The 24886-nt window shown below is 39.6% G+C and overlaps 3 protein-coding genes across 7 annotated transcripts; all 3 read right to left on the bottom strand.

The window, feature by feature from the left end:
* Positions 1 to 3024: 3024 nt before the first annotated feature.
* On the bottom strand, positions 3025 to 7935 carry LOC104431215 (DNA repair protein recA homolog 3, mitochondrial). 5 transcript variants are annotated; one of them, XM_039305721.1, is made up of 8 exons: positions 7610 to 7934; positions 7080 to 7137; positions 6381 to 6598; positions 6134 to 6221; positions 5433 to 5605; positions 5049 to 5195; positions 3999 to 4133; positions 3025 to 3740 (listed from the first exon to the last, which is right to left on the bottom strand). In XM_039305721.1, the coding sequence occupies exons 1-8, from the start codon at positions 7664 to 7666 to the stop codon at positions 3372 to 3374; spliced, it is 1245 nt and encodes a 414-aa protein (XP_039161655.1). In that variant the 5' UTR covers positions 7667 to 7934; the 3' UTR covers positions 3025 to 3371. The 5 variants fall into 5 exon arrangements, with proteins under 5 accessions (XP_039161655.1, XP_039161657.1, XP_039161656.1 ...); XM_039305723.1 differs by having other exon boundaries at positions 6381 to 6594; positions 7610 to 7628; XM_039305722.1 differs by having other exon boundaries at positions 6381 to 6690; positions 7610 to 7627.
* Positions 7936 to 10444: 2509 nt separating this feature from the next.
* LOC104438109 (nucleosome assembly protein 1;3) lies at positions 10445 to 13978 on the bottom strand. The gene is made up of 12 exons (XM_010051188.3): positions 13690 to 13978; positions 13550 to 13593; positions 13162 to 13257; positions 12603 to 12695; positions 12394 to 12481; positions 12251 to 12312; positions 11973 to 12157; positions 11671 to 11848; positions 11542 to 11585; positions 11151 to 11352; positions 11016 to 11030; positions 10445 to 10910 (listed from the first exon to the last, which is right to left on the bottom strand). Exons 1-12 carry the CDS (start codon positions 13733 to 13735, stop codon positions 10842 to 10844), a joined length of 1122 nt encoding a protein of 373 aa, XP_010049490.2. The 5' UTR covers positions 13736 to 13978; the 3' UTR covers positions 10445 to 10841.
* Positions 13979 to 17047: 3069 nt separating this feature from the next.
* On the bottom strand, positions 17048 to 19601 carry LOC104438105 (30S ribosomal protein S16-2, chloroplastic/mitochondrial). The gene is made up of 3 exons (XM_010051185.3): positions 19288 to 19601; positions 18507 to 18552; positions 17048 to 17536 (listed from the first exon to the last, which is right to left on the bottom strand). Exons 1-3 carry the CDS (start codon positions 19418 to 19420, stop codon positions 17317 to 17319), a joined length of 399 nt encoding a protein of 132 aa, XP_010049487.2. The 5' UTR covers positions 19421 to 19601; the 3' UTR covers positions 17048 to 17316.
* Between the last annotated feature and the right edge of the window lie 5285 nt (positions 19602 to 24886).

The following is a 24886-nucleotide window of genomic DNA, read 5'->3' as shown; positions in this document are numbered from 1 at the left end:
CCATTATCGACATATAGACCAAAAGACGAAAAGGGCCGATGGAGAGGCAGCACTTATATAGAAAGCGTATGAGAAATTCGATTAGGAAAGTTCATACAAAAGCGAAATAAATCGGAGTGGAACCCGACTCTAATACTATATTTTGCTCTAAGTCATTAGGTAGAAAGAGATGCACCTATAGTAAATCCTATGAACAAGCGTCGGCGTCGGATTCTTCCGAATTATAATAAATTGGCACAGCTTTTGGTTATAATATGTGAGGGTGCGTGAAGGTCTACATCAGCCTAGGAAAACTCCATCGACGTTAGAAGAAGGGAAACGCTTATGCAGGAAGAGAACAAATGGAGAGAGTTCATTGAATGAAAAAAATAAATAAACAAGTAAAGCCCTCTGTGATGATCCACAAAGTGCTATCATTCTTTTTGTGGAACAATAAGATAATTTAAAGTGACGTACTAAATTACAAAATCGTGTACCAAATTTAGATCCTTGTTTTCTTGGAGGCAGGCTAGAATTAGTCATTCACGTCTGCCTCAAAGAAGATTGTTGGAGAATCACATCCTCATAACCCCATTCCGAAAAGTAATCTCATTCAGAATTGGATTTCATTTATGAATTCATCATCGGGATTGCCCTATTGTCGTCCATCCTACACATCGCATTTCGCTATATACTATAGTTAGGTTTGCATTAGGTTTGCATTTTCACCCAATATGGAAAGCCATAAAATAGTTATATCCTATCATAGCGACAAAAATTTGTGCAGAACATTGTATACAAGTAAAATGTCCAAAAAAGTGTCCCAAGACATTGCACTTGCAAGGAATTTGCATGACAAATCAAATAGGACAATTGTCAAATCACCTCAACTTATTGTACGAATGTCGATTCAATCCATAACATTTTAATTTTATCAATTTATTTATAAATATTTACGTAAAATTTCAATGTAATTATTCCGATCAACTTTTAGGGCGATATATCACATTAGAATAGATGGTCAGCAGTGTCCTGTGCTTATAAATGCATACATGCATAATATATTAAAAAGTTTTCTTTTTCCTTGTTTGAAGGCATCCTATAAAAAAAGGTGGTGGATCCCACTTCTAGAAATTCAATTGCGGCACCTTCTTTTATTTTTGTTTTTTAACCCCTCCCGTCTTTTCTACTTTTCTTCTGTCTAGAGTCCACATGTCCCCATCATGAATTGACAAAGTGAACAAGAAATATGATTATGGAAGAAAATTAGGAGCAGCTCCAAAGATGAGGTTTCCAAGAAGCTGGCTCCTCTTGGCAAAATCGCAATCCTTGCGCGGTTTCGAGGAAGCATGCAACTTCAATTTTCTATGGAGAATACATAGTTTTTATTGACCCTCGTGTTTCAACAGTTCACAAAAAGAAAATAAGAGCGTTTGAGACAAAACAAGCCAAAAGCGGCAAAGCTTACTAGGATAGTGTAACCTAGGGTTGAGTTTGACTATGTGACACTCAGTCAAATTCTAACCATTCCTAAATTTTGGTAATTATAAATTTGGACGTGCCTATCATATAATTATTTAGGGGATGAAGCAAAGTCCAAAATTGATTGCATATGCTATGTTAAAGCAAGTGAAGGAGGTTCATGTTGCACGATTTTTTTGGATTTTGTGCTCAATTTAATAGATAAAAGTATCTTTTCTATCTTACTTAGTTTTGAAAGTTCTAACTCAAATTAACAAATCTTCTATCAAATGGATTTCAATCATTGGCATGGCATGAAAATCGGACAATTACCCAATCAATCCTTAACTTATTGTATATATGTCAATTTAGACCTAAATATTTTAATTTTGTCAATTCAATTCTGAACTTTTTGTAAAATTCCAATATAATCCCCCTAGTCAATTTTCGCTACAAATTGCTTACGTGACGATCCGGTCAATAGAATTTCGCGCAAAGGTTCAAGGTTTAATTTATAAAATCAAAAAGTTTATGACTTAATTGGCATTCGTGCAATAAGTTTAGTCCTGATTAGACAACCTCACCCATAAAAATCAAGCATAAATTTGGATGTTTTTAGAGCATGGTTGAACTATTTTCTGAGTTGAGGAGTACGGCTTCGCCCAAAAGTTCGGTGTAAACACTAAATATGGAAAAGATGTATTCATCATTTGGGAATTCCTATAGTCGTCCCTCGAGAAACTAGATCTCAAGGATTGATATCAATAGACTTTTGGGTTTATTTGTTTCCTAAAAAAATGAATGGAAAGAAGAAGAAGAAGAAGAAGCTATATCCTTTGATTCGTGCAATGTCCTCTTCCGCTTACTGACGTTAATCGCTCCGCCAAAATCACTAACATCGACTGCTCATGTGCATGAATGTTTGACGGGAAAAAGAGGTAACGTTCAACAAGGTTGACCGTCGCCAATTGAAAGTGCTGATGTATGCTGGCTTTAGAGCACAATTACGTAATTGACTGTGGACTTGTTTTGATGACCAGTTTGGAGCCTTGAAAGATAGATACTTATGCGTATACATCGCACTGAAAGAGAGATGCTGTCTGATCATGAAATTGACCAGTTCTGTTGAATTCAAACAGGGGATTCTTGGGGAAAATACTTCGAAGTTCCAAAAGTCAATTGATGCTGCCAGCCTCACCCTGAGAGAGTACTAGGGAGAGTGATGTTCGAGTCACAAGCCGAACATTAAAGTATCGATGACTTGCCGGGGAGTATTTTTGGAAAGTTTGACATCGGTTATCCAACGCGATGTGAAATGGTTAGCATATACCTAATTAACTCGTGACTCGGCTACTCATCCTGCAAAGTACATTGAATCCAACTCGACTCTTTGAAATCTGTCCCATGATGGGAGCATTTGTGTTGCGTTGCGTTTGGCAATAGAAGGTACCGAAGTTGGTCATTGATTAATGGGGCTCTTGATGTGGATGGATGTTCAGTGAATATGAGGGGCGACCGGAAATGCAGTTACATGAAGCAGGGAAAAAGCTCATCAGATCATTCAGATCACGAGTCTTGCCGCAATTCCTGAACCTTTAAGCTCTAGCAATATATTGGATGCAGAATCTAGGAGTTTTTGGAATATTAATATCTCCCCAGACATTTGAAACATTCACATCCTCACTAGAAGGAAAAGAGGGAAGGGGAAAACAACAGGGACAGCTGTGGGAAACCTCGTAAGGACCTCCGTCCCTTGCACTATGTTCCTACCAAAAACGACCTTACCAGCTTGGTTACATGTACTATATTAGGTGGAATTGCTATTCTGTCTATGTATAACTTGAGCTATTGACAGTCAAGTTGCAGAATATCTACAGTAAGATACAGCATAGGAAAGAAACCGTTATGTTACCATGTTACCGCATGCATAATTAGGCTTGAACTGCAGAAGCCAAGTCCTCATCCGTAGAAACTATTTCCTCCGGCTTTTGGCCTTCATCTTCTGCATCTTTAACCATCGTCTCAGCCGCGAGCTTTTCCCTGAGTTTAGTTGTGAGTTCTTCTCGGATGCTCTCATTGCCGTCCAAAAACTGTTTCAAAGTTTCTTTGTTGCGGAAAGTCAGATCATTTAGTCCATATGTTGCCCCAGATTTAGTGATGAATTTGTGCTTCAAAGCGAGATCAATGATCTCTGAATTCCGAGATATCCCCTTGCCAAATTCCAGTTCAAGTTGTACCGTTCTAAATGGAGGGGCAAGCTTGTTCTTCAAAATTTTGACCTGGACTTGTGTGCCTGTAGTCTACATAATAAATCTGGAATAAGCAATATGATCCGAACCCCAATGAAGAATTATTAGAATACAAAGCCCGGAAGACAATATACTAAAATGCTCCTGAAATGACTATGAATATGAGCAATGATATAATTGATCACGCAATTAAAAGACTACTCAGAGAATCCAAACTTGAAGTACAGGAGAATCGAAGTAGAATGATTTATTTCAGCCAACCTCGTATCCGAATAAAGAGAGGCGAAAATGTATTCATAGATCAAATACCTCTTCACCCCTTTTGATAAACCCTGTTCTTTTAATGTTTAGGCGCACAGAAGCATAAAACTTCAAGGCATTTCCACCACAGGTAACTTCAGTGGGTCCACCAAAGCCTCCAAAGGTCGAAATCTTGGATCTCACCTGAAAGAAAATGAAACTCAGTCAGGTAGATAATTGAAAACTTCACTCCATCAATTGCACCGCAAGCACACAGGAAAATCTAAAAAGAAGACAAGAAAAACAAGGAAGCATGGCGGGAGAATTCATGGTGTAAAAGACAAGAAAAGGAAGTGTGAAGGGAAAATTCATGGTGGTTATCGCAATTTCCTGTGCTATGATGTGCCCCTATTTTTGTCAGCATACATCTGCCATGAAGTTAGGGATTCTTAAACTCTTAAAAGCAGCAACAGGGAACCAACCAGATGGAATACTCAAGCATAGATCCAAGTTATACTTCTGATCAACCGAAAAGCAAGCTTGAACTATTCATTCTAGCTGGAACGATCATATCTCACGCACAAGCATAGACAAAAATATAATTTGTGTTCTCGCTAGGCATGTATAAAACGGATTGCCCGAACCAGGAAGCACCTGAAACAGACCAAACTGGCCAGTTTGATCCGGTTCCCGGGAGTGTCGGCCCGGTTCCCACTTCCCAAAAGTGGAACCAGTGACCGAGAGGTTTGGTTCCTGGTTCCCCCTTCCAGTTCACGGCTCCAATGGGGAACGGGACTGGACCGATTAACTATACTTTTTTATTTTATTAGTTCTTGAAAAAAAAAAAAAGTGAACTAAACACTATTTCGGTCTAGTTTCAAGTAGTGCGAAAAAAGTAGAGGGAAAAAATAAGTGATTGGTTCTATTGGACCAGACCAGACCGGTCCTTGGTTCCAATTTTTGGGAACTGGACCGGACCGGGAATGAAAACATTTTAATAGCTTGGAATGCCCTTAAAGAAAACTCTCATCCATGAAGGTAGTTGAATATGAAAGATTAGCTTTTAACATTAGGAATTTATAACCATGAATACAATTGTCCAATCTCCAGAAGGTATACCTGATTTACAAAGATTAATATAGCTTGTGACAGTGATAAGGAGTGACTCAGTTTCCGAAGTGCCTGGCTCATCAGCCTAGCTTGCATTGCCATGTGAGCATCCCCCATTTCACCATCGAGTTCTCCTTTTGGCACAAGTGCAGCTACCTACAAATAAAGTTAATTTAATACTCATATACCTCAGCTTGAATTTTAGTTGCATGATAAAAAGAAGATTCTAACGGTTAAAATGGTAGAATAACCTAGTTATTTCAAACCTACACCGACATTGGCGCTGCTTCTGTCGTCCAAGTATTGACTTTCCACAAACGGAATTTCCATATACTATTGATGTAATGGATCTGGCAGTGTTGACTACATACACTTCCAGTAAAGAGGCCTTACACTGTCCACAACAACAACATCTACAGAACCACTCCTTATTAAAGTGTCCACAAGACTCAAAGCTTGCTCGCCACAATCTGGTTGGGACAGAAGCAAATTCTCTGTGTTCACTCCAATAGCCTCAGCAAGTGCAGGGTCAAGAGCATGCTCCGCATCAACAAAAACACAGTAACCTACAGATAATGATTTGCTCACATAAGGCAAAGTTTCAACATGTTGAGAGTCAGCCAATAGGCCTCACTCCTGACTTAACCACTACAAATAAAGAAAAATAATGATTATCCTCAAGCACAGTGCACTATGAGATACTAGTTATTATGATATGCTCCAGTTTAGCACTTAAATAAGGGATTCCAAGAACTATGAATGTGCAAGTCCTCAGATTTCCTGTGTTGCATGTACCGACGAATATATTGCGTACTCATTATATATGCAATTGACACTTTCCTATGCATTCAGACGAGTTTTATCGATAGCAACAGCATACCAATCTGTGCCAGTTGTAACACTTCAAAGAAAGTATAATCATTTCATAGTAACAAGCATGGATAAACTGAAGAGAATACAAGACTACTGAATGCATTAAGTGTAAAGCTGAATGAGCTGCCCGTTGAACACATATACACACTGGATAATCATGTTCTTTTTCTTTAAATAGCCAGCATAATCGAGAGAGAGACTGTACGAGTTTAGAGAGTCACCTCCTTGCTTCTGTGATTCAGCAATCACATGTAATGCAAGTGTTGTCTTTCCTGAAGCCTCAGGACCAAATATCTCTACAACACGCCCCTATGGAATTCAAGAAGCATCAATCACGGAACTATTAACATATCAGACATGAGAATTACATATCCAATTTATACTTTCTGTAAGAAATACATATAATTTGAAAGCCACCTGCATCAAATGAACCAGAAACTTTATTGCGTTAAAAGAGTATCCAAGTACCTTTGGAAGTCCACCAATTCCAAGAGCCATATCCAAAGCAAACGAGCCTGTGGAAATGACTGGAACTTGCCTATGAGAGACACATCGACCAAGCCACATGATTGACCCCTTTCCAAAAGAGGAGGTAATCTGATCCAGAGCTTGTTGCAAGGCCAAATCTTTCTTAGACATGTTCTCCTCATTAGACTCCCTCCCATCAGAGGCGGATCTCGTCCTACCTTCGTGCAGGCAGAAATTTACCGTTCAGATGGAAAGTACAGCTTTCATGTGTAAACTCAAAGATGGAATGCTCTCTTGATCCAGCATAATCCTGTTTCATTCAATTATCAAGTTGCTGTGACAAACTTTAGTAGATCTCTTGCCCTCCCAGGAAAAAAGAAACATTTTTTTTTTCTGAGAGTGCCCTCCAACTAAAGAGAATTGGGGAAGCTATATGTCTAGGGTGACTTACATCTATGAAGGACTTATGCATTCTTGATTAATGCATGTTAGGCAGCACTAATATTTACCAAATAGGAGCACTACCTCTAAAGGCACGGCCATAACCATTCGAATTAAGCAACTTGTCATATAACCACGAAAAAAATTTGAGCAATGGACACTAAAGGAGACTGCACTGGTGCAGCCCAAGAGCGTGGCCTCGTCACACAACATAAACAAATGTGAAATCTTATAAGGTTCATCGGGAAAAAAGAACACCTCCGGAAGAGAAGTCACGAAACTGAGAAGTTGTTCTCACCAGCCCTCCCCAACGGCCCTGCAGTCCGAGAAAAAGTAGAATGACTAACCCCAAAAGAACAAGACCACCAATGCAAGAGTGAAGTGAACCCACGACACAGCAATTCCGTCTCCCAGAAAGTATCAGGAGCAGGGACAACATCTGACTTCAGATCAGTGCAGAGGGCATAAAAAACAAAGCATCTCCAAACTCGGTACGGTACAAATCCCCACTTTTTCCAGTCAGCCAAGACCCACCATTACAACCACACGCACGAGCAACCCAAACACAACTTCACCCTTTTCCCCCCTTCTCACAAGCGAGCAACTTCAGCAAGCTCAACCAAAAGAGAGGAAAATTAGAAAAAAGGGTCAAAAGAACACAATCCCATGGACGCAAACAGAGCAAGACCACGGACGCGACCAAATTCAACAGTCAACTGCGGAACGATCACACAGGAAGCTCGAGAATTGTCGAAGTACAAGAACAGGGGACAGGAAAAAGATGGGACCTCCGGCTCGAGCAAGAAGCGTCCGAGCGAACAAGCGCCCCGCAGAGGCCTCGCCATCAAGCGATCGCACGCAGCCCCACCATGGAATATCAAGAAGTGGGTTCGTCGAGCTGGCGTCGAAGCCTCGAATTGCCGCCAAAAGGAGGACGACGATGCGGCGATTCGAATTCTACTGTAGGGACGGAGCAGCGAGCCTTTTCGATGCCGTCGATGTTTTCTCCGTGCGGCAAGCGAAGCCGAAAAGGTGAGACTTTGCTGTTTTTCCGTGCGACGATCCGTAGGATGAACTTTCGGACTGGATGCGGGGTACAAAGACGGCTTTTGCAAGTACTAAAATGCATTCACAGTATTAGGATATACGTCCAATTTATAGGTTCAATGAATAATTGCTCGTGTCATGATGATTGATGTGCCTTGTCGCGGTTCTGAAATTGAAGATGCCATAGGAGCCTCGCAGACGAGGCTCGAGTATGAAATGATCATGAAATTGATAAATTATTAGGTAATTTAGGGACCATATATTTTGAGATTATTTGAGCCATTACATTCAATGAGCCTCACCTAAAAATTGATGGGAACCTTCTAATTTATTGCTTCAAATGGTCTTAGGGACGCAAATGCTTGGACTAATATGCATATTGAGTGAGTTCGCTCCTTAAGTAGTCAGCCTAATAGTTAAAAGGCGCGTTTGGTATCGTTTCTATTTGAAAGAATAATTTTTTAATATAAATATTATTTTTTTCTGTTATAGGAAACAATTTCTGAATATAATAAAAATACGTTTAGTAAACTTCTATAATTTTTTTGTTTCTTTTAATTTTTTAACATTTTTATTATATTTTTTTTTTTTTTTCTTCTTTCTTCCTTACGGCCAATCGCCGGCCTCGTCATGGCTGGTGACCAACCGACGAGGGCCGACGACCTCATCGACACTGACGAGGCCGACCTCACGTCGCCTAAGAGAGGTTGAGCCTTGCCAGTGACCTCGCCTGGCCACCGATGAGGCTTGGCCTCGCCCAAGCGACGCAAGGTCGAGTCTCGCCGGTGGCCGGGCGAGCTCAAGCTCGGCCTCACTAGGGGCCGGCAATTGGCCAAAAGGAAGAAAATGAAAGAAAAAAGGATAAGAAAAAAAAGTGTTTCTCGGAATTATTTCTAAGAACAATAAATAATTTTTTTTTACTTTTTGTTTCTATTTCAAATCTATTCTCAAAAACCAAAAACAAAAATAGTGTTACCAAACGTATTTCTATTATTTTTTTTTCCCAAAAAACAAAAGAACATAAAGTTTTTGTTCCAGGAACATAAATAAAAATAAACAAATAGGCCCTAAATCCCAAAAGCGAGGATAGAAGGACGAGTCAATGAAAGATGAGGGGTTCGGTCCCAACGGAAAGGGGGGAAAACATAGTGAAGATCACGTTTTGATTTCTTATTCGGCTCACATAAGATCACCTATCAATGCTCTAAAAACTCTTTCTTTTGAAGTAGTGATTACCGGGTCTCGAGCTGGATCGCGACATAATACGAGCTCGTCCGGTGCGCAGCTCCGGTGGAGCTACTACAGTCGAGGCCAAAGCCAAAGTTATAAGGCGTCGGAAATGCGTTCGACTGTGCGTGAAAGTGTCGAAGCCATGAATTATCAATGCATCCAGGATGGCATTGACAACTCCATGGCCGTCCTCTTTTTCTCTCTCTTTTGATATTTTTCGTGTTAGACCTTCGGCTGGAGCGACCCCATCCGTGAACTAAGCGCCAACTCACGTGCAATTATTGCTTCCAAAAATAATGTGCGATTATTGCTCCATATCTATTTTCATTTGGATTTATTTTAAATCTTCTACATTATTTTACTTTATTCAGATCCTATGAAGGGCATACTTTTTTTTTTAACCCATCATCACGTCCGAAAACTTTCGCGATATCCGCTTCACGTCTAGTTTTTTTGATTTCCAAATTTTCATTATGGCAAGAAGATGATTTTGTCATTTGCGCTTTTGACAAAATGTAATCTAATGCGCTGAAATGTTCATAATGTCGCTCGATTCCATCCCGTTAGACCAATATCGATTGTTATTACAATTCCAATTTTTTCATGAAAAAAAAGAATAATTTAAAAATTATTTTCTTAAAAATAATCGTTTAGATCACTTAGACTAATTATTTTATTGACAATCAGCTTACTGATATACTTGTTATATTGACAGTGAAGTGTTTAGATACTATCTTCTACTTGCAATCTCCTAGAGAATTAGATCATGTTTTGTTTAGTGATGAAGTTGCAAAAGGTAGATTTTAGATGTTAATTTTTTTTCAGTTTTGCACCTTATATTTACCAAAAATATAACAATTACTCCATAAAATAAAATTTTAACTTCCGCAACGATACAATGAAAGCATTCTTCTTTCATTCCCTTTTCTTAAGTCACACAAGCGATCATTTTCACACAAATACTTTCGAAATCATTCATTTGCTGACAGAGCAAGTGCACCTCGAGTTAGTAATCATCATCCTAAGGAGATAATTGCGCCCCCATTTCATCTCCAACCCAGAGGGGGAATCAACTTTTGGGTCATCATTTTTCACCCTCCGAACAGACAGGGCAGCCAAGATATAAAGCCTTCGAAGTGTCCATAATAATGTCATCACATTGAATAAATCATGCTCTTGCCCATAATGTCATCATATTGAATATACCATGTTCTTGCCCACCTTGGCATCAGCATGATTTGAATTTTCAGCACTCCATACCCAAGAGAACATTATCAGAGGGCAGGCAAAGATGGGAGCCATGATTTGCTCAAATCCAACAGCAGAGGTGGAGTCCAGAGGAGAGATTCAGAAAGAAATACTATGAATCGACTTTTTAATACCAAATAATCAGCAGTCCGACGATCACAAATACAATAGCACTAAGGAGACATTTCGTTGGAACAAAATTGAAGATACGGAGATCCTAAAAGCAGACGACTTTAAACACATGATTTGCTATCATTTTCAAGTTCCCTAGACATGCTCTGAGCTTTTCCCTGCTCACGGTGTTGACACATAATCCACACCTCCCCAATCAAACGAACGACTATACCACAATAGAAATTTCCCCTCAATCAATCACCCCACATACCAGACGAGAAACAAACTAGACCGACCAAAACTGCAAACACTTCACCCCCCATACTCCCTCAATTGATGATGAGCCGCTTCAGACTCTTGTGATTGCGATCAAGCAATGCATCACTGTTGCTTGCACTCCGGAGGCCTCTCTCCCTGTTGGCCATCCCCAGCCACTGCTCTGGCAGCCTTCTGTAAATTACCAAACGACAGTATATTTAGGATATCAAAGACAAAATCCAGTTGGTATGAAAAGTGAACCAAGTAAAAGTATATGTATAAAGGGAATCACCATACCTTCTGTCCGGATGACTGCAGTGAATTCCCAAAGTTCATGAAATATGAATAGAAATTAGTTCAGCTCTAATCAGAATTATCAAGCTGTGAGATAATAAGCATATAGAAATACCCAAATATCAAACAGAATCTCACCTTCTTTTTACTCTTGCTTGTTGTGTCTTCCTCTTCATCCTCGTCTTCCTCTTCTTCGTCCTCGTCCTCATCTTCATCCTCATCCTCGTCAATATCTTCATCCTCATCCTCCTCTTCTAGATCTTCAAACTCTTCTCCTTGAATAGCCTCCCCTGTAAACCATGAGACTGCATGCGGAATGATCTTGTCCCTGATGGTTGACCTGCAAGATGCACACAAGTCAGAAACATAAGTGTGAAGCAACCACAGGAAGCAATCGAACTGTCAAAGCAAGCATAAATCAAAGAATACCACATTTCATTCACTGCCATTAACATAGGCTGGCTACCACCAAAGAAAGCTAAAATGACATGCAAGCATCTTGGATTAGGACAAGTCATGAGGTACCTACCCAATATCATAATCTTGTTCCATCAGATTTTGAAGTTCCTCAGCCTGAAAAAGAAATAGCACAGATCAAATAAACCTAATGAGAATGAAGAATAAAGCAAATATTTCTTAATCAATTCTGCTGCCATACAGTCTCTTCATCAATGTCTTCATCTTCTTCAGGGACTTGAGGTGGACTGAAGAAATTAAAGAAACTTTCACAATTTTCTGTTTTAGTGATAGGCTTCGCATTCTTTGACCCTTTCTTTGGCTTTTTCTTGAGGAGCTTCTGCGTCAAGCTTTTTCCTGGATACCAATCGATCTCCGTCCTATAAGAATCGAATAGTTTCCGTAAAGATTAGAATATCAAACTGAAGACAAACGATAAAAAGAGTTCTTCTCAGAAGCAAAGGAAAACCACACTTCCACTACGCAAAAAGAAAAGCCACTTACCCTATTGCTTTCTCCAGTATAGGTTCGTCTTCATCGATCATGTAATAGATCTTCGTCAAGACAGAGTTCTTGAAGAAGGGGTTTGTATCGAAGAAGAACTCAAGTTTAAACCCTTTGGGTTCATCTATTCTACACCACTTAATATCTTTGAGATATTTGAGAGCGCCTTCGTCTCGGTCGGAGATCTGATCAACAAAAGTTAAATGATAAATCTAGTTAGATAAGTAGTCAATATTTGGTGTCAGTGCTTGAAAGAAGCATTTGCAATCTACACACACCTCCTCAGCTAAGACTTCATTGTTTTTCATAGCAGAAAGCCAGAAATTAGGGACTCCTTTCTCTGCAAAGAGAAAAAAGTGGGCATGTCATATAACTTGCACCAAGTGAAAATAATGGCGTAGGAGGGTCATCAACTAGATACCTTCATCGGCTTTGTCCTCCTCTTGCTCCTTTGCTGCCTCATTAGTAACTCCTTCAACTTCCACAACACCATTCACAATATCATATCTCTGCATTTCAGCATCCCCGACCCCAAACACATAAGAAAAAAGAGTATGAGAGATGATAATCATAAATATGTAGAAAGCTGAGAGAGGATATGAATCAATAAGTAGAAAACGAAAACAATACCTTTGTGTACAGAGGTTGATACAGCTTTTGATATTTCGCTTCCAGTGCAGCTCTCTCCTCAAAGAATTTTGCCTCCAGTTCGTCATGCTGGCTCTGTTCATTTCAAATGCTCAGGTTCAGTAAAACCCACTTGGGCCAATTCACATCTCCTCACAACATGAATGCTTGCAAATAGAAAAAATCAACAGACAAGTAACCTGGTAGAGTTTTTAGAACAAAATCATCTTTTTTAAACCAACTTAATCATTCACGAAAAAGGAATGTTCAAAATTATACAACTTTTAAAGGCCATTACCTCCACAAAAGAACAATTATGTTAATTAGAGGCAACAGACATTACGCATGTGTCCCCACACATTTCTGTTCTTATCTCACGATGAAGCAATCTAAGAACTTGAAAGTACTTCGCAGGGCTTAAACAATATGAAAATGCTAATTCACAAAGTAGAACAACCAGTAAAAGGCGTAAACTCAAGAAGAAGCGAATCTTAGCAGCAGATAACAAGACTTAGGACAGCAAGTTCTCTTCTTTTTTTCCCAATCGACAAGAGGAACGTGCCTGGATCTCCCTCAGGACCTCCACGCGCTTCCGGACATTGGGCGCGAGGCTCTCGAGCACATCCGAGTGCTGCCCGGCCAACGTCTGCAGCTTATCCTGCAAAAACAGCCCCCACAAAGACAAGTCAGCACCCGTGCCGAAACCCGAAAACACAAGCCGCCACGAGTTCAAGCCCAAGACACGAATCGCCACGATCCGACGAATGACGAACCAAGCAACCAAAGGAAACCCAAAAAAGGCAACTTTCCCCACGGCACGGACAACCGTCCCGGAGAAGCTCCGCAGCGGACAAGACTAAAGTCCCCGCCTTTCGCCCTAACTAAAGTAAACCCACGAAAGAAGAAGGGGAAAGGGGGCGGGCGGAATTCCACTTCACTTCAAAACTGACCTTGAGAGCATTCACGAGGCCCGCTCGATCCTCGTCGTTGAGAGCTGCACGCACAGAAGAAGGGAGAGGGGGAAACCAATCATCGTCACATCACGAGCTCGACACAAACAAAGGGCGGAGATCGTTCCGGCGAGCCTTACCGGCGGTGAGATCGGCGACGTTGAAGTTGTCCTTCGCGTTGCTCATGGCGGCGGGGCGCGGCTTGAATTGGGGAGGAGCGAGGCGGCCGCCGGCGGAGGAGCTTAAACCCTAGGATTTGGGAATTGGGCTAGAGAGAGAGAGAGAGGGCGGTGGAGAGAGAGAGAGAGAGAGAGAGAGGGATTTGGGCGAAGAGGAGAGGCGAGCGTGGCCTGCTTATAAATGATTAAATCTATATCTCCACCCCCTCTTCCTCCTTCTTCTTCTTCTTCTTCTCTTCTCTCTCTCTCTCTAGAAACCCTAATTACAACCTGGTCTATTTATGGAAAGGTGAAGCGGATTCCCCTTCGAATTACGTTCTGATTTTTCATTTTCTTTTTAGGTACATTTATTCATTTTCAGATTTTTCATTTTCATTTTGGTATATTTGTTAATTCTCGGGTCGAATTCAGGATTTTTATTTCTACTGATGGGTTTCTTTTATTTTTCGGTATTTTTATTTCTTTTGGAGGGGATTGGGCTTGAAGGCCGCTTGGGAAGTTTAGGCCCCGTTTGTTTGCGTTTCTTTTTTTTGTTTTTAAACAGTTTTTCATTTTTTTGTTCGCAGGAGCAAAAAAAAGCAACAGTAAACGCGTTTGGGTGCGTTTCTGTTCCTTTTTTGTTCTTTTGTTCCCAGGAACAAAAAAGAAACAGAAACAAGAAACACAAATTTTGTGTTTCTTGTTTCAACACAAATGAGAAACACTTTTTTTTTTTCTTTTTTTCTCTTATTTTCTTGTTCTTTTTTTTTTTGGCCGGTCGCCGCCTCGGCCATGGCCGGCGACCCGGCCGACGAGGGCGGCGGCCTCGCCCGCCACGGCGAGGCTCGCCGGCCCCGGCGAGGCCGACGCGCTCGCCCCCGGCGAGGCCGACGCTCGCCGTAGCCGGGCGAGGGTCCGCCTCGCCATGGGCGGGCGAGCTCGAGCTCGCCCGGATCCGGCGAGGCCGAGGCTCGCCGGCCGGCCGGGCGAGGTCGGCCTCGCCGGATCTGGCGAGCTCGAGCTCGCCCGGCCATGGCGAGGCCGACCTCGCGCCGCCGCCTGGGCGAGCTCGATCTCGCCCGATCCGGCGAGGCCGCCGCCCGCGGCGAGCCTCGGCCTCGCTCGGCGGTGGCCGGCGAGGCCGCGCCGCCCGCCGCCGGGCGAGCTCGGCCTCGCCGGCCGCCGGCCAAGGCCTTGGCCGGCGACCGGCCAAAAGAAGAAAAAAATGAAAAAAAAAAAGAAAAAAAGGAAAAATAAGAAAAAAATAGAAAAAATAAAAGAAATAAAAAAATTATCTAAATTTACCAAACATGTTTCTGTTTATTTTTTATTTCCGAACAAGTTTACCAAACGCGTGTTTTTGTTCAAAAATTGTTCCCCGAATGAAATACTTTTTTTTATTTCTCGTGCCTTAACAATTTTTAAACAAACACAAACAAACGCGCCCTTATTAATTTTAGAAAAGCCGTAATGGGGGAAGAGGGATTTTTTCCTTCATTTATTCACAATTTGGTCGTAGATTTTCCATTCTCGATATTCCCGTTATAGTCCATAAGTAGATTTTTATTTCCATTAAAGGGTCTCTAAATAAATGAGAAATCAATTCACAAGATTTGTTCAGGGGTTGCCGAATGAAGAAGGCTCGGATAGGTAAACCAAATCTCGAATAGTTAATTGAAGCAATGCGCTTGGTGAAGGAATTAGTTGATTTTTGTAAATTTTTGAAAGATTTTGCCAACATTCATTTTTTAAATTTTGCTTTGTTGAACTTGACCTCTTAAAAATCGGTTGAAAATACTAGAAAAGAAAATAGGAGGAGAAAAAGGGTTTGCTCTGTTTTACTTGTATATGACGAAAATTTGTGCTGGCATTTGTATTGTGATATCGATTTTTTTTTTTTTCAGAGCGATTTTTGTAATTTAGGGGCTTTCAATAAATCTAATTTTTTTTTTTATGAGAGATTGCAAAAAGTTCTCTGTGCAAAGACACGGCTATTCCCATGTTGTGAATCCGAAGTCCCACATCTTCTCAACCTAAGTCGAGTTAAGTATAGATCGTTGCCCGGTAAATGTAAATTGAAAGGTCATTGATTAGGGTTCTTACTTGCATCAACACCTTGAGGATGGATGTTCGGACAAAACTTAGGTGAAAAATCAAGTGTTCACAAGGGTCATGGTTGTCCAACGGGTCCCCGGAGCCACGATTGCGGTTGTCCCAAGCCCGCTTGCCCGTTGTGGTTCATGACTGCTCGACATGATCGTCATGAAGTTCTCCAATTTCCACGATCTAAAACAAATGGAAGATCATATGTTTATATGAACAAGAACCGACAGAACAAAAGTTCGAACAGAATTTCTGGCTGGCCATAGCTTGGGACGCTATATATATGTCGAGAGCAATTATCGTGTTTCATGAAAGAACAATTTCTCGTCTAGCCGTCTACCTATACGCTATATATACACGAAGAGTGACGACCCTATTTCATGAGTTCGCTATTTAAAATGGATCAGATCAATGTATTCTCGGCATTTTTTCACATTATCAGTAAGTAGTCCTCCCAAAAATTTATTTTCCATTACTAGGCCGATATTCACATTAATAAGAAACTAACACGAATGTTAAACGTAAGCAGTGACATAAGATTATTATGACTAATTGGATAAATGATACATATAGTTCGAGAGCTAGATTAAGTAAGTATCAAAAATTTATGGATCATATTGAATAAATTAAAAATTTATAGATAACATTTTATATTAGAATAAAATTCAAGAATCACGTTGAACAACTTTAAAATTCAAGGACCACATAGCATATTGAGCCAAAGATGAGGGACCATTTGTGTCAATATTTCCATCCAATTTCATCTTCAAAAGTACTCAAAAGACTGCAACCAAGTTAAAAAGAAAAATGACCAGTGCCATCAGCGTTCATACAAGTACTGAAAAGATCATTGTTTTTTTAGCATTCTCCATAATAGTCTGCAGACTCCGGACATGTCCTCCGATGTCAATTTGATTGCACAACCGACACCCATTAAAACTCTAGAGGATAGCAACGGCCAATCGTCTCAACATCATTTTCATTACAGAGCAAAAGGGAGACGCCTCTAATTCTGTAGACCTTATCTACAGATGAATCGTCGTTGTCGCTTTGCGGCGTAGATCGCATAAGATCCGAGGTAAATAGGAAGCCACAGAAGACTTAACCCCGACGACACCAACGCAGGACCTACTGTCGTTCGCACCGACAAGAGAAGTCGCGGGGTAAGGACAGGGACGCGCGTAAAGAATGGAGGACAAGCAGTTCACCTCACAAAAGGAAAGCGATGGTTTCAGGATCATGAACATTCGCTGGATCAATCAACCCCTTAAAAGACATGCGGTCTATAGCATGCACCAAACAAGTTTTTATTTCCTGCACGCGGTCGTTCCTAGCATTCTGGAGCAGGTAGCAGTCAATTTGTACAGAAAACTATCCTTAAAATTAGAAAACAGACTCTCACAGGCCCTAAGTGAAATGATATGCAAAATTTTTTGAAGGAAACTCTAGAATAGTGAAAGTAATTGAGACTGCCGCGACCGAGTTTAACTGGGTAGTCTTGCTGCCTCAAGCATTTGCATCTTCGGGGGTGGATTCATCTGCTTTGCTGGGAACAGCTTGTTTCTCAGGACTTATGACACGTCCAGTAAGTGGATCAACAGGACGTGTGTCCCGCGGCCCACCCTTGCGTCCCATTGCCACCATGGGTGGAGGAGGCAGGAGACCAGCTCTGAAAAGAATGCGTTGGACGGGGTCCGAAGGTTGAGCGCCAACCGAAAGCCAATACCTAGATGAATCAGAAGATATTATAATCAAGCTGATTGGACAAGTACATTGGCATGAAATTAAGGAAACTTACAGAGAGAGAAGACAATCAAAACAAAACAAAAGAAAACGCAAGCATATGTGCATGTATATACAGAGAATTGTGGAACAGGAGAACTATTAAGAGAGCTATCGCCCTTTCTAGCTCCACACGCCCAGAATATTATTTAAGTCAGATAATGGAGGATATTTACGACACACGCACATGGGCCTCACTAGGAATTAACAAAATATCTGTTTGCCATCCATGCGTACTAATCACCAAGTTCCCAACATAAAATCTCAAAGATGCACAATGAAGGGAAAGCTTAGATTTGACCAAAATGAATTTCTTATGCCTCGGAGTAAATACTCCAGGCAACACATTGAAATCTCGAAGCTGAGCAAGGCATTTTTAGATATGAATTCCTAGGTTTTCTAACTTCTTACACAAAACTATCAGAAACAAGACAGAGAGAGGGGATCTCAGTTAGATGCATGTCATGGTTGGGTAAGAATCACCCAATCTAAGTATACAAGGAAGGAAGCACCTACAGGTGCATACTATTTGTCAAGAAGAGAAGCTGCATTCGTCGGCTCAAAACATCTGAAGAGGCAAAAAGCCATTCGGCGCTTGTAGGGGACACAAATGAACAAACCTGTTACCTAAATAGTAAAGGATATTATTGCTATGCAAGAACTCTTGAAAGAATCAACCAGATTAAGGGTCAAACTGCTACTCAATGCTAGAGAACTAGATGACTGCACCCAATAAAGAGGAAAAAAGGCAGAAGACGAATGAGGCCTATTGGGTGTCACCAAGAATTCTAGTAACATTACTGCCTCAAGTGCAAACCACTCCAGCAAGGTTCTAGATTGCAATCAAACTAACTACTCCAAACATCCAGATATTAATTGACAAAGCAAAAAATGAATGGATAGAGAGGACTTACTTCACTCTGTCAAATTTAAGACCCATCCGCTTTCCACCATCTTGACCTATTCATAACCAAGAAAATTCCAGAGCAATTAGCAAATGGTCATCATCCTCATCATCATCAAGTCTAAAAACAAACACGGATTGACAAGCAGTCATAAGATATCAATCTTCATATGTTGGTCCTCATTCTCCAATTTTTATTTGCTTCTCAAGCAACGACTTTCAATCATCAAAAACATAGCTATCTGGATACAAAAAACCACAAGATAACAAAACGACATCAGTTTTCCAAAGGAACACTTAAAGAGGTGAAAGTTTGAAGTCAAATTTCTCTGGGGAATTTCATCAAACATTTGACCTATGCGCGAACAACCCGATGAACACAACTAAGAACCTCAACTGCAAGCGAATCGAAACAAAGGGGAGAGAACTAATCTAGCAATGTAAAGATTCGCACTTCTTTCCTTTCTCTTCTTCCAGATTCACGCAGTTTCGGCACCCAGTCAACGAGCTCCGACCTTCGCTATCCAAATCAATCGCACGCAGCTCGCTCGTACCTCCTAACCCAGATACTCAACACTTCCCTCATTACCCACCCAACGAAACCCGACAGAACCCACCTGAGAATATTGCCACGGGCACTCTTTCTCACCGACCCAATCAAATTCAATCAGCCGTTCGACGAACGAACAGGCAAGCCGCGAACTCCAGGCACTAGCCACGGACCCACCATCGCTTCACCGCCACCCAGACACGAAAAGAAAAGGAAAAAAGAAAGAGAGAGAGGAGTATACCGGGCAAGGGGTTGTAGTAACCCAGCACTTCGAGATGCTTGCCGTCGCGAGGAGATCTGCTGTCGGCGGCCATGACCCGGTAGAAGGGCCGGTTCTTGCACCCGAACCTCGCCAACCGGATCCGAACCACCATCGTCTTTGCTTCTTCTTCTCCTCCTCCTCCTCCCTTGCTTCGCTTCGCTAGCAAGGCGAACTGAGCTGCAGTCGCGGTCGCGCTTTCGGGGTCGAAAGTCGAGGGGCGACTGATGAGGGTTCTGGGGTTTACGGAGTGGTTCGGCTTCCATTCGCCATTTCTCCCCCTTTCTCTTTTTGTGTTTCACAATTTCCCCCCTGCGATTTTATTAGAGTTGTTGTTAATGAATTTTAAAGAATTTACTGATCAACTAAATGGACCGATATACTTGCAATTTTTAATTTATACTCTTTTTTTCGTTTTGTGCGTGATTAATATGAGAAAATCACAACGCCCTCCTTTTTCGGTGTTGATTTTTCATTAAATTATAAGTTTCTAGGAAAGTAGAAACAAAATGAAATGGAAACAACAAATTTAGAGGGCGATCTGAGTACAAGTTATTGATTGTTATTCTTTAAATTTATGAAATTACAACTTCATCAGTCATAACTTGAGATGATTTACTATGAGAAAGGAAAATCAGCTATACAAAAAATGAGAGCATGGCGCTCTTCTTGAATTTTAAAGAGTTCTATTAAAATTAGGTGGCAATTTAAATTTCACATTTTGTTTTTCTCGTGTGATATTTTCTCATGAACACGTCTTTATTTTCGGATGAGTAATAGACAGTTCAAAAGAAAAAACCAAATGTCAAAACTTCCTTTTTTGCCTTTTCAGAAGAGCGACATAAATGGGAATTTACAGATTTCGATATACTTTAATCTTTTGCATTTTATGAGTACACGTAACTAGTTCATTCCAAACTCTAATAAAATTCAGTCTATATCATCTAGATAAGTATTTAATAGATAATTTGAAATTTTCAACTATCAAGAAGTTGAAAATCAGTAGGTATAAGTAACTAAGTTTAAAGAAAACTTACTAGAAATATGTAGAAACAACTGAGTTTAAAGTTGAAGACGGCCTAGCGCGGCCAATACAACATAGTGGAGCCCTTTGAAATAACTTTCCAAATCGTACCAAATTACAGCCTATTGAAATTGGAATTCTAAGTGAAGTTCGTAAATTTGTAAGCGCTATTTTTATTTTTATATGACTTAATCTTCTTGTAAAGTATAGTATGTCAAAAAGGATTTTTCTTCCAAAAATATCTTTATGTTTGGAAAGTTCGGACTTGGCCATAACCCCCAACCTAATTGGACCATATCAATTCAGTCGGGGCTGGGCTCTTGGTGTTGGATCAAGCCTAGTTTGTTAGCTCAAAACCAACGAAAAAATTATTTGTCATATGCTATGCAGATTTTATAAGATTCTTAATAAATTGTTAATTTTGCATTCAAAATTAGTACAAACTAATTTCATGAAAATTACTTCTATAGTTGAAATATGACTTCGCATTTAGAAACTTTATTGCCTACTATAAGTTTCTTCTAATTATATAGTTTATTGACTACTTGTCAAACTTACTGACGAGTAAAAAATTTATTTGACGTTATATTTTGCAATTTGCTCAAGATGTTTGTAGGTAGTAAGCAATTTTGGATAGCTGTAAATTATTCTTAAGTTAAGAAATTAGCAATAAGTTTAGGAATTAAAAATTACTTAAAGGAGCAAACTTACTTTTTCATAATTGTGAATATGATTTTTATTACTTATCGAAGTAACCTTCAAAATAATAGTTTTCCAAAGAATCGTTTAATGTTGTTGCGGCACTTATCCAAAAATTAAATGCTATTAAATAATTCAACCGTATAATTGAAATTCACTTTCACAAAGGAAATAAAATTTATTTTAGAAAAGATGAACAAATATCAATGGTACCACTGGCCGTGGTGGCTCTGCTGGGTAGGCTCCTGCCTTTGAAGGGAAATGTCAGGTGTTCGAAGCCCCTGCAAGGCAAGCTACAGGGAGACTGGCAGACTATTAGGTGTATTAGGCGTGGCGCCCTGATGGTGGGTCTTGGGCTAGCGTCATCTAGGGGTTTACGTGGTGACCGTCATCGGCTAAAGCGGTTCCTCTAGCAAAAAAAAAAAAAAAAATATATATATATATATATATATATATATATATATATATATGAGTATATTATTGAAACAACAACACTCTTTGATACAGGAGCCGACCTCAATTGTATCAAAGAAGGCCTTGTTCCAACAAGATACTTTGACAAAACTTCTGAATCCTTAAAATCAGCCTCATGAGACAAACTGAATATACAATACAAATTACCCGAAGCCCTAATAATAATAGTAGGAGTCAAACCTCTTACAAAAGAAGGTCTTAATACTTCCATTCTTTTAGTTTTACGAGATTCACGTCTTTTAAACTACGATGAATCTATTCTCGGTACTATAGAGACAAGCCTCTGCAAAGGACCTATACATTTTGACTGTTACCCCAATTTTTCTGTATCTCTCAAAGATAAGAACATTCTTAGAGCCCTAACACTCCAAATCAAAACCCATAATTACAAAGTGGCAGATGGTTCTATTCCTTTAGCCCTTGTTTATAGAATTCATTATAAAGCCATGTCCTCCGCCTTTGGAGAAAATGCGTTCAAACATAGTCCTCGGGGAGAAACACTTCTCCTCCAAACAGACATTTCTAGAGCCAATACAACAATTCCTAGGTCTATTAATTGGAACCAAGTTACTTTACTAGAACAATGGGAATTAGAAAACCAAATTCCCCAACAAGTTGTTCAAAATACAGATCCAACTAATGTCATTCAACATCCAGAAGGAAGAGTGACCATTAGATTTCCCAGAAGATCTTTCGATTCAAGATCTAGTCATTCTTTTCATAATTCCTATACGAGGTCCGTAGATCTTAATCCTAATCTTCCTCCTATAATCACCATTCCTCCTAGTACGCACAGAAACACTCATCCTCCTAGTATACATAGAAATACTCCCACACACGATACAACACATTTACCTCCTTCCACCAGTAGAAGTAATCATGAGACACCTCCTGAACCAGAAATTAGTGGTTCAGATAATAGATCAGGGATTTCCAAGCCAGTTTATCAACAAAACCAGTCTGAACTAGTCCTAGAAAATACAGATTCCCCTCATCATTCTCCTACTTATTCTCAAATGATAGATGCTGAGCTTAATATTTTAGAAAAACATTTTGAACCAAACAAAACTTTTCTTAATGAAGAATTTAATTCTGAAGACAACAAACAAATCAGAGAATGGTTCTTCAAAACCTTTGCTGCCAAAGCAAAAGACATCAAACAAAAATATTACGACTACATATACGAATATGAAGTCTATATATTCTTCTTTGATTGGTTAGAAGAACAATTCCTTGAACCAAAAGAAATATTCGTTTTAGATCATCATTATAAGTGGAAACTTGATAATGGTGAAACCATAGAATCCAATCATCCACCCCTTAGAAGAATAAAAATACAACATGGAGAAAGTGAGGTTACAGCTACTCCTTTTAGGTTTTCAGATCAAGGAGACTCTCTTTATACTCACAAAGTCATTAAACAAAACAACTACACTAATCAACATTTGACGACCATAGGGAAACAGTTGAATAAGATAGAATCCACCATTCAGAATCCTACTCAACTCATCACACCACAAGTTGACACTTTCAAAAAACCCATTTTCAAAGCCTTTGAATTCCCAAAAAACCTTAGCTCGGAGTTTGCCAAAGCCATATAACAAAAGAAAAAACTCCTAGGAAAAGCAAAGCTAGAACCTACTCCTATTATAGACACCCCTAAATTCCAGAATCTTATCATTAAAGACACCCCTGACCAACCCACTATCAGTACATTGACCAAACAATCTGGTGACTCTGATAATGAACCGGTCGCTGAGATTAACAGACTCAATTGGAGACAACCTCAGAAGCTTTATTATAGTAAGGCTACTCCACTTGACATTGCCCAAGAAGAATCATCACAGAAAATACAAAATAAATACTCTCCTGATGCCATTTATGAATGGAATATAGATGGTGTTGCCGAAAGCAATATCATGAATATTCTTAATAACATGGTCATGCTTGCCAATGCCTACAAAACCCAGCAAGATGTTTCTGATCATGCTGTTGCTAATCTTTTAGTAGCCAGTTTTACTGGATAACTAAAAGGCTGGTGGGATAATTATTTGACCGATGAACAAAGAATACAAATTTTAACTGCCTATAAAATAGATGATTTTGGCCAACGCGTGGATGATGATCAAGGACATCTCATCCAAGATGCGGTGAATACTCTTATCTATTCCATTTCACAACACTTCGTAGGAGACCCTTCACATATTAGAGATAGGAATCAAGACCTCTTATCCAATATGCGTTGCAAATCCTTAGGAAGGTTTAGAGAATACAAAGAACTTTTCCTTCAAAGGGTTCTCATCAGACCTAATTGCAATCAACCCTTTTGGAAAGAAAAATTCTTAGTAGGTTTACCCCAAATTATAGGTGATCAAGTTAGGGATAAAATTAGAGAAGAATACAATGGCCAAATACCTTATGATCTTCTTTCTTATGGTGAAATAATCTCTTATGTTTACCGTCAAGGAATATAAATGTGTAATACTATCAAATTACAAAGACAGCTCAAGGAAGAACAATCCCTCACCAATAGAAGTCTAGGAGATTTCTGTGCTCAATACGACCCTTCTTATAATGAAAAAACAAAACCAAAATGTAAGGGAACTTGTCCTCCTGAGAAAGAAACAAAGAAACATCGCAACAAACCTCAACCCCGTAGGAATAACCAAAGACACCAGAATAACCAAAATAGGACTCACACTGATAAGAAAATTTTTAAAGACATTAAGTGCTACTCTTGTGGTAGAAAAGGACATATTTCAAAATACTGTAGGATTAATAAAAAATTAAATGAGATTTCTTTAGATGAGAATACTCTTAACCAGTTAAAGAACATCTTCATAGAAAATGATGATACTTCTTCTGATGAATTTCTTGAGGAAGAAGGTCTTCAGATCAATGAAATAGATTCCTCTTCAGGTTCCGAATATGAAGATGCTTCTCTAGAAAAACCCATTCTTGAAGTAAACGTCTTAACAAAAGAAGAAGAATTCCTTCTTAGCACTGCTGACAAAATACTTGACCCTGAAGCCAAAAAAGAATACTTAGATAGACTACACTCTTCTATGAATATTACTTCTAAGCCTAATACTTCATACAATCTTAAAGACATTTTGAATAGAAACAAAAAACCACAGTCTAGACCTATAAATATTAATGACCTCCAAAATGAAATAAAATAACAAAAGTTAGAAATACAAGCCTTGAAAGAGACTTAATTAGAAATGAAACAGGAAATTTCTGATATAAAATCTCTTGTCATAAAAGGAAAAACAAAACTCGATGACCAAAATGAAATCACTAGTACCCCAGACACCTCTGATCCAGCCTTTCTTATGTTGTTAATAGAAATAACATCTAGAAAATGGATAATAAATATTAAGA

Source organism: Eucalyptus grandis, chromosome 11, assembly GCF_016545825.1.
Source record: "Eucalyptus grandis isolate ANBG69807.140 chromosome 11, ASM1654582v1, whole genome shotgun sequence".
Taxonomy (NCBI): domain Eukaryota; kingdom Viridiplantae; phylum Streptophyta; class Magnoliopsida; order Myrtales; family Myrtaceae; genus Eucalyptus; species Eucalyptus grandis.
The sequence above is the reverse complement of the archived record's forward strand: the minus strand, read 5'-3'. Positions and strand labels throughout refer to the sequence as shown.

Bases quoted from the DNA above. Each gene is read 5' to 3' on its own strand.
- LOC104431215 (XM_039305721.1), bottom strand. From the start codon at position 7,666: ATGGCGAGGCCTCTGCGGGGCGCTTGTTCGCTCGGACGCTTCTTGCTC. The intron at 6,222-6,380 runs GTACTTGGATAC...TGAATTCCATAG, and splicing joins GAATTGGTGGACTTCCAAAG to GGGCGTGTTGTAGAGATATT. The intron at 5,196-5,432 runs GTAAGGCCTCTT...CTTTATTTGTAG, and splicing joins ATGTTGTTGTTGTGGACAGT to GTAGCTGCACTTGTGCCAAA.
- LOC104438109 (XM_010051188.3), bottom strand. From the start codon at position 13,735: ATGAGCAACGCGAAGGACAACTTCAACGTCGCCGATCTCACCGCCG. The intron at 12,313-12,393 runs GTATCTAGTTGA...TTCTCTTTGCAG, and splicing joins GGAGGACAAAGCCGATGAAG to AGAAAGGAGTCCCTAATTTC. The intron at 11,849-11,972 runs GTAAGTGGCTTT...CGATTCTTATAG, and splicing joins ATACTGGAGAAAGCAATAGG to GACGGAGATCGATTGGTATC.
- LOC104438105 (XM_010051185.3), bottom strand. From the start codon at position 19,420: ATGGTGGTTCGGATCCGGTTGGCGAGGTTCGGGTGCAAGAACCGGCCC. The intron at 18,553-19,287 runs GTATACTCCTCT...GGTTATGAATAG, and splicing joins TTACTACAACCCCTTGCCCG to GTCAAGATGGTGGAAAGCGG. The intron at 17,537-18,506 runs GTAAGTCCTCTC...TGATTCATCTAG, and splicing joins CTTAAATTTGACAGAGTGAA to GTATTGGCTTTCGGTTGGCG.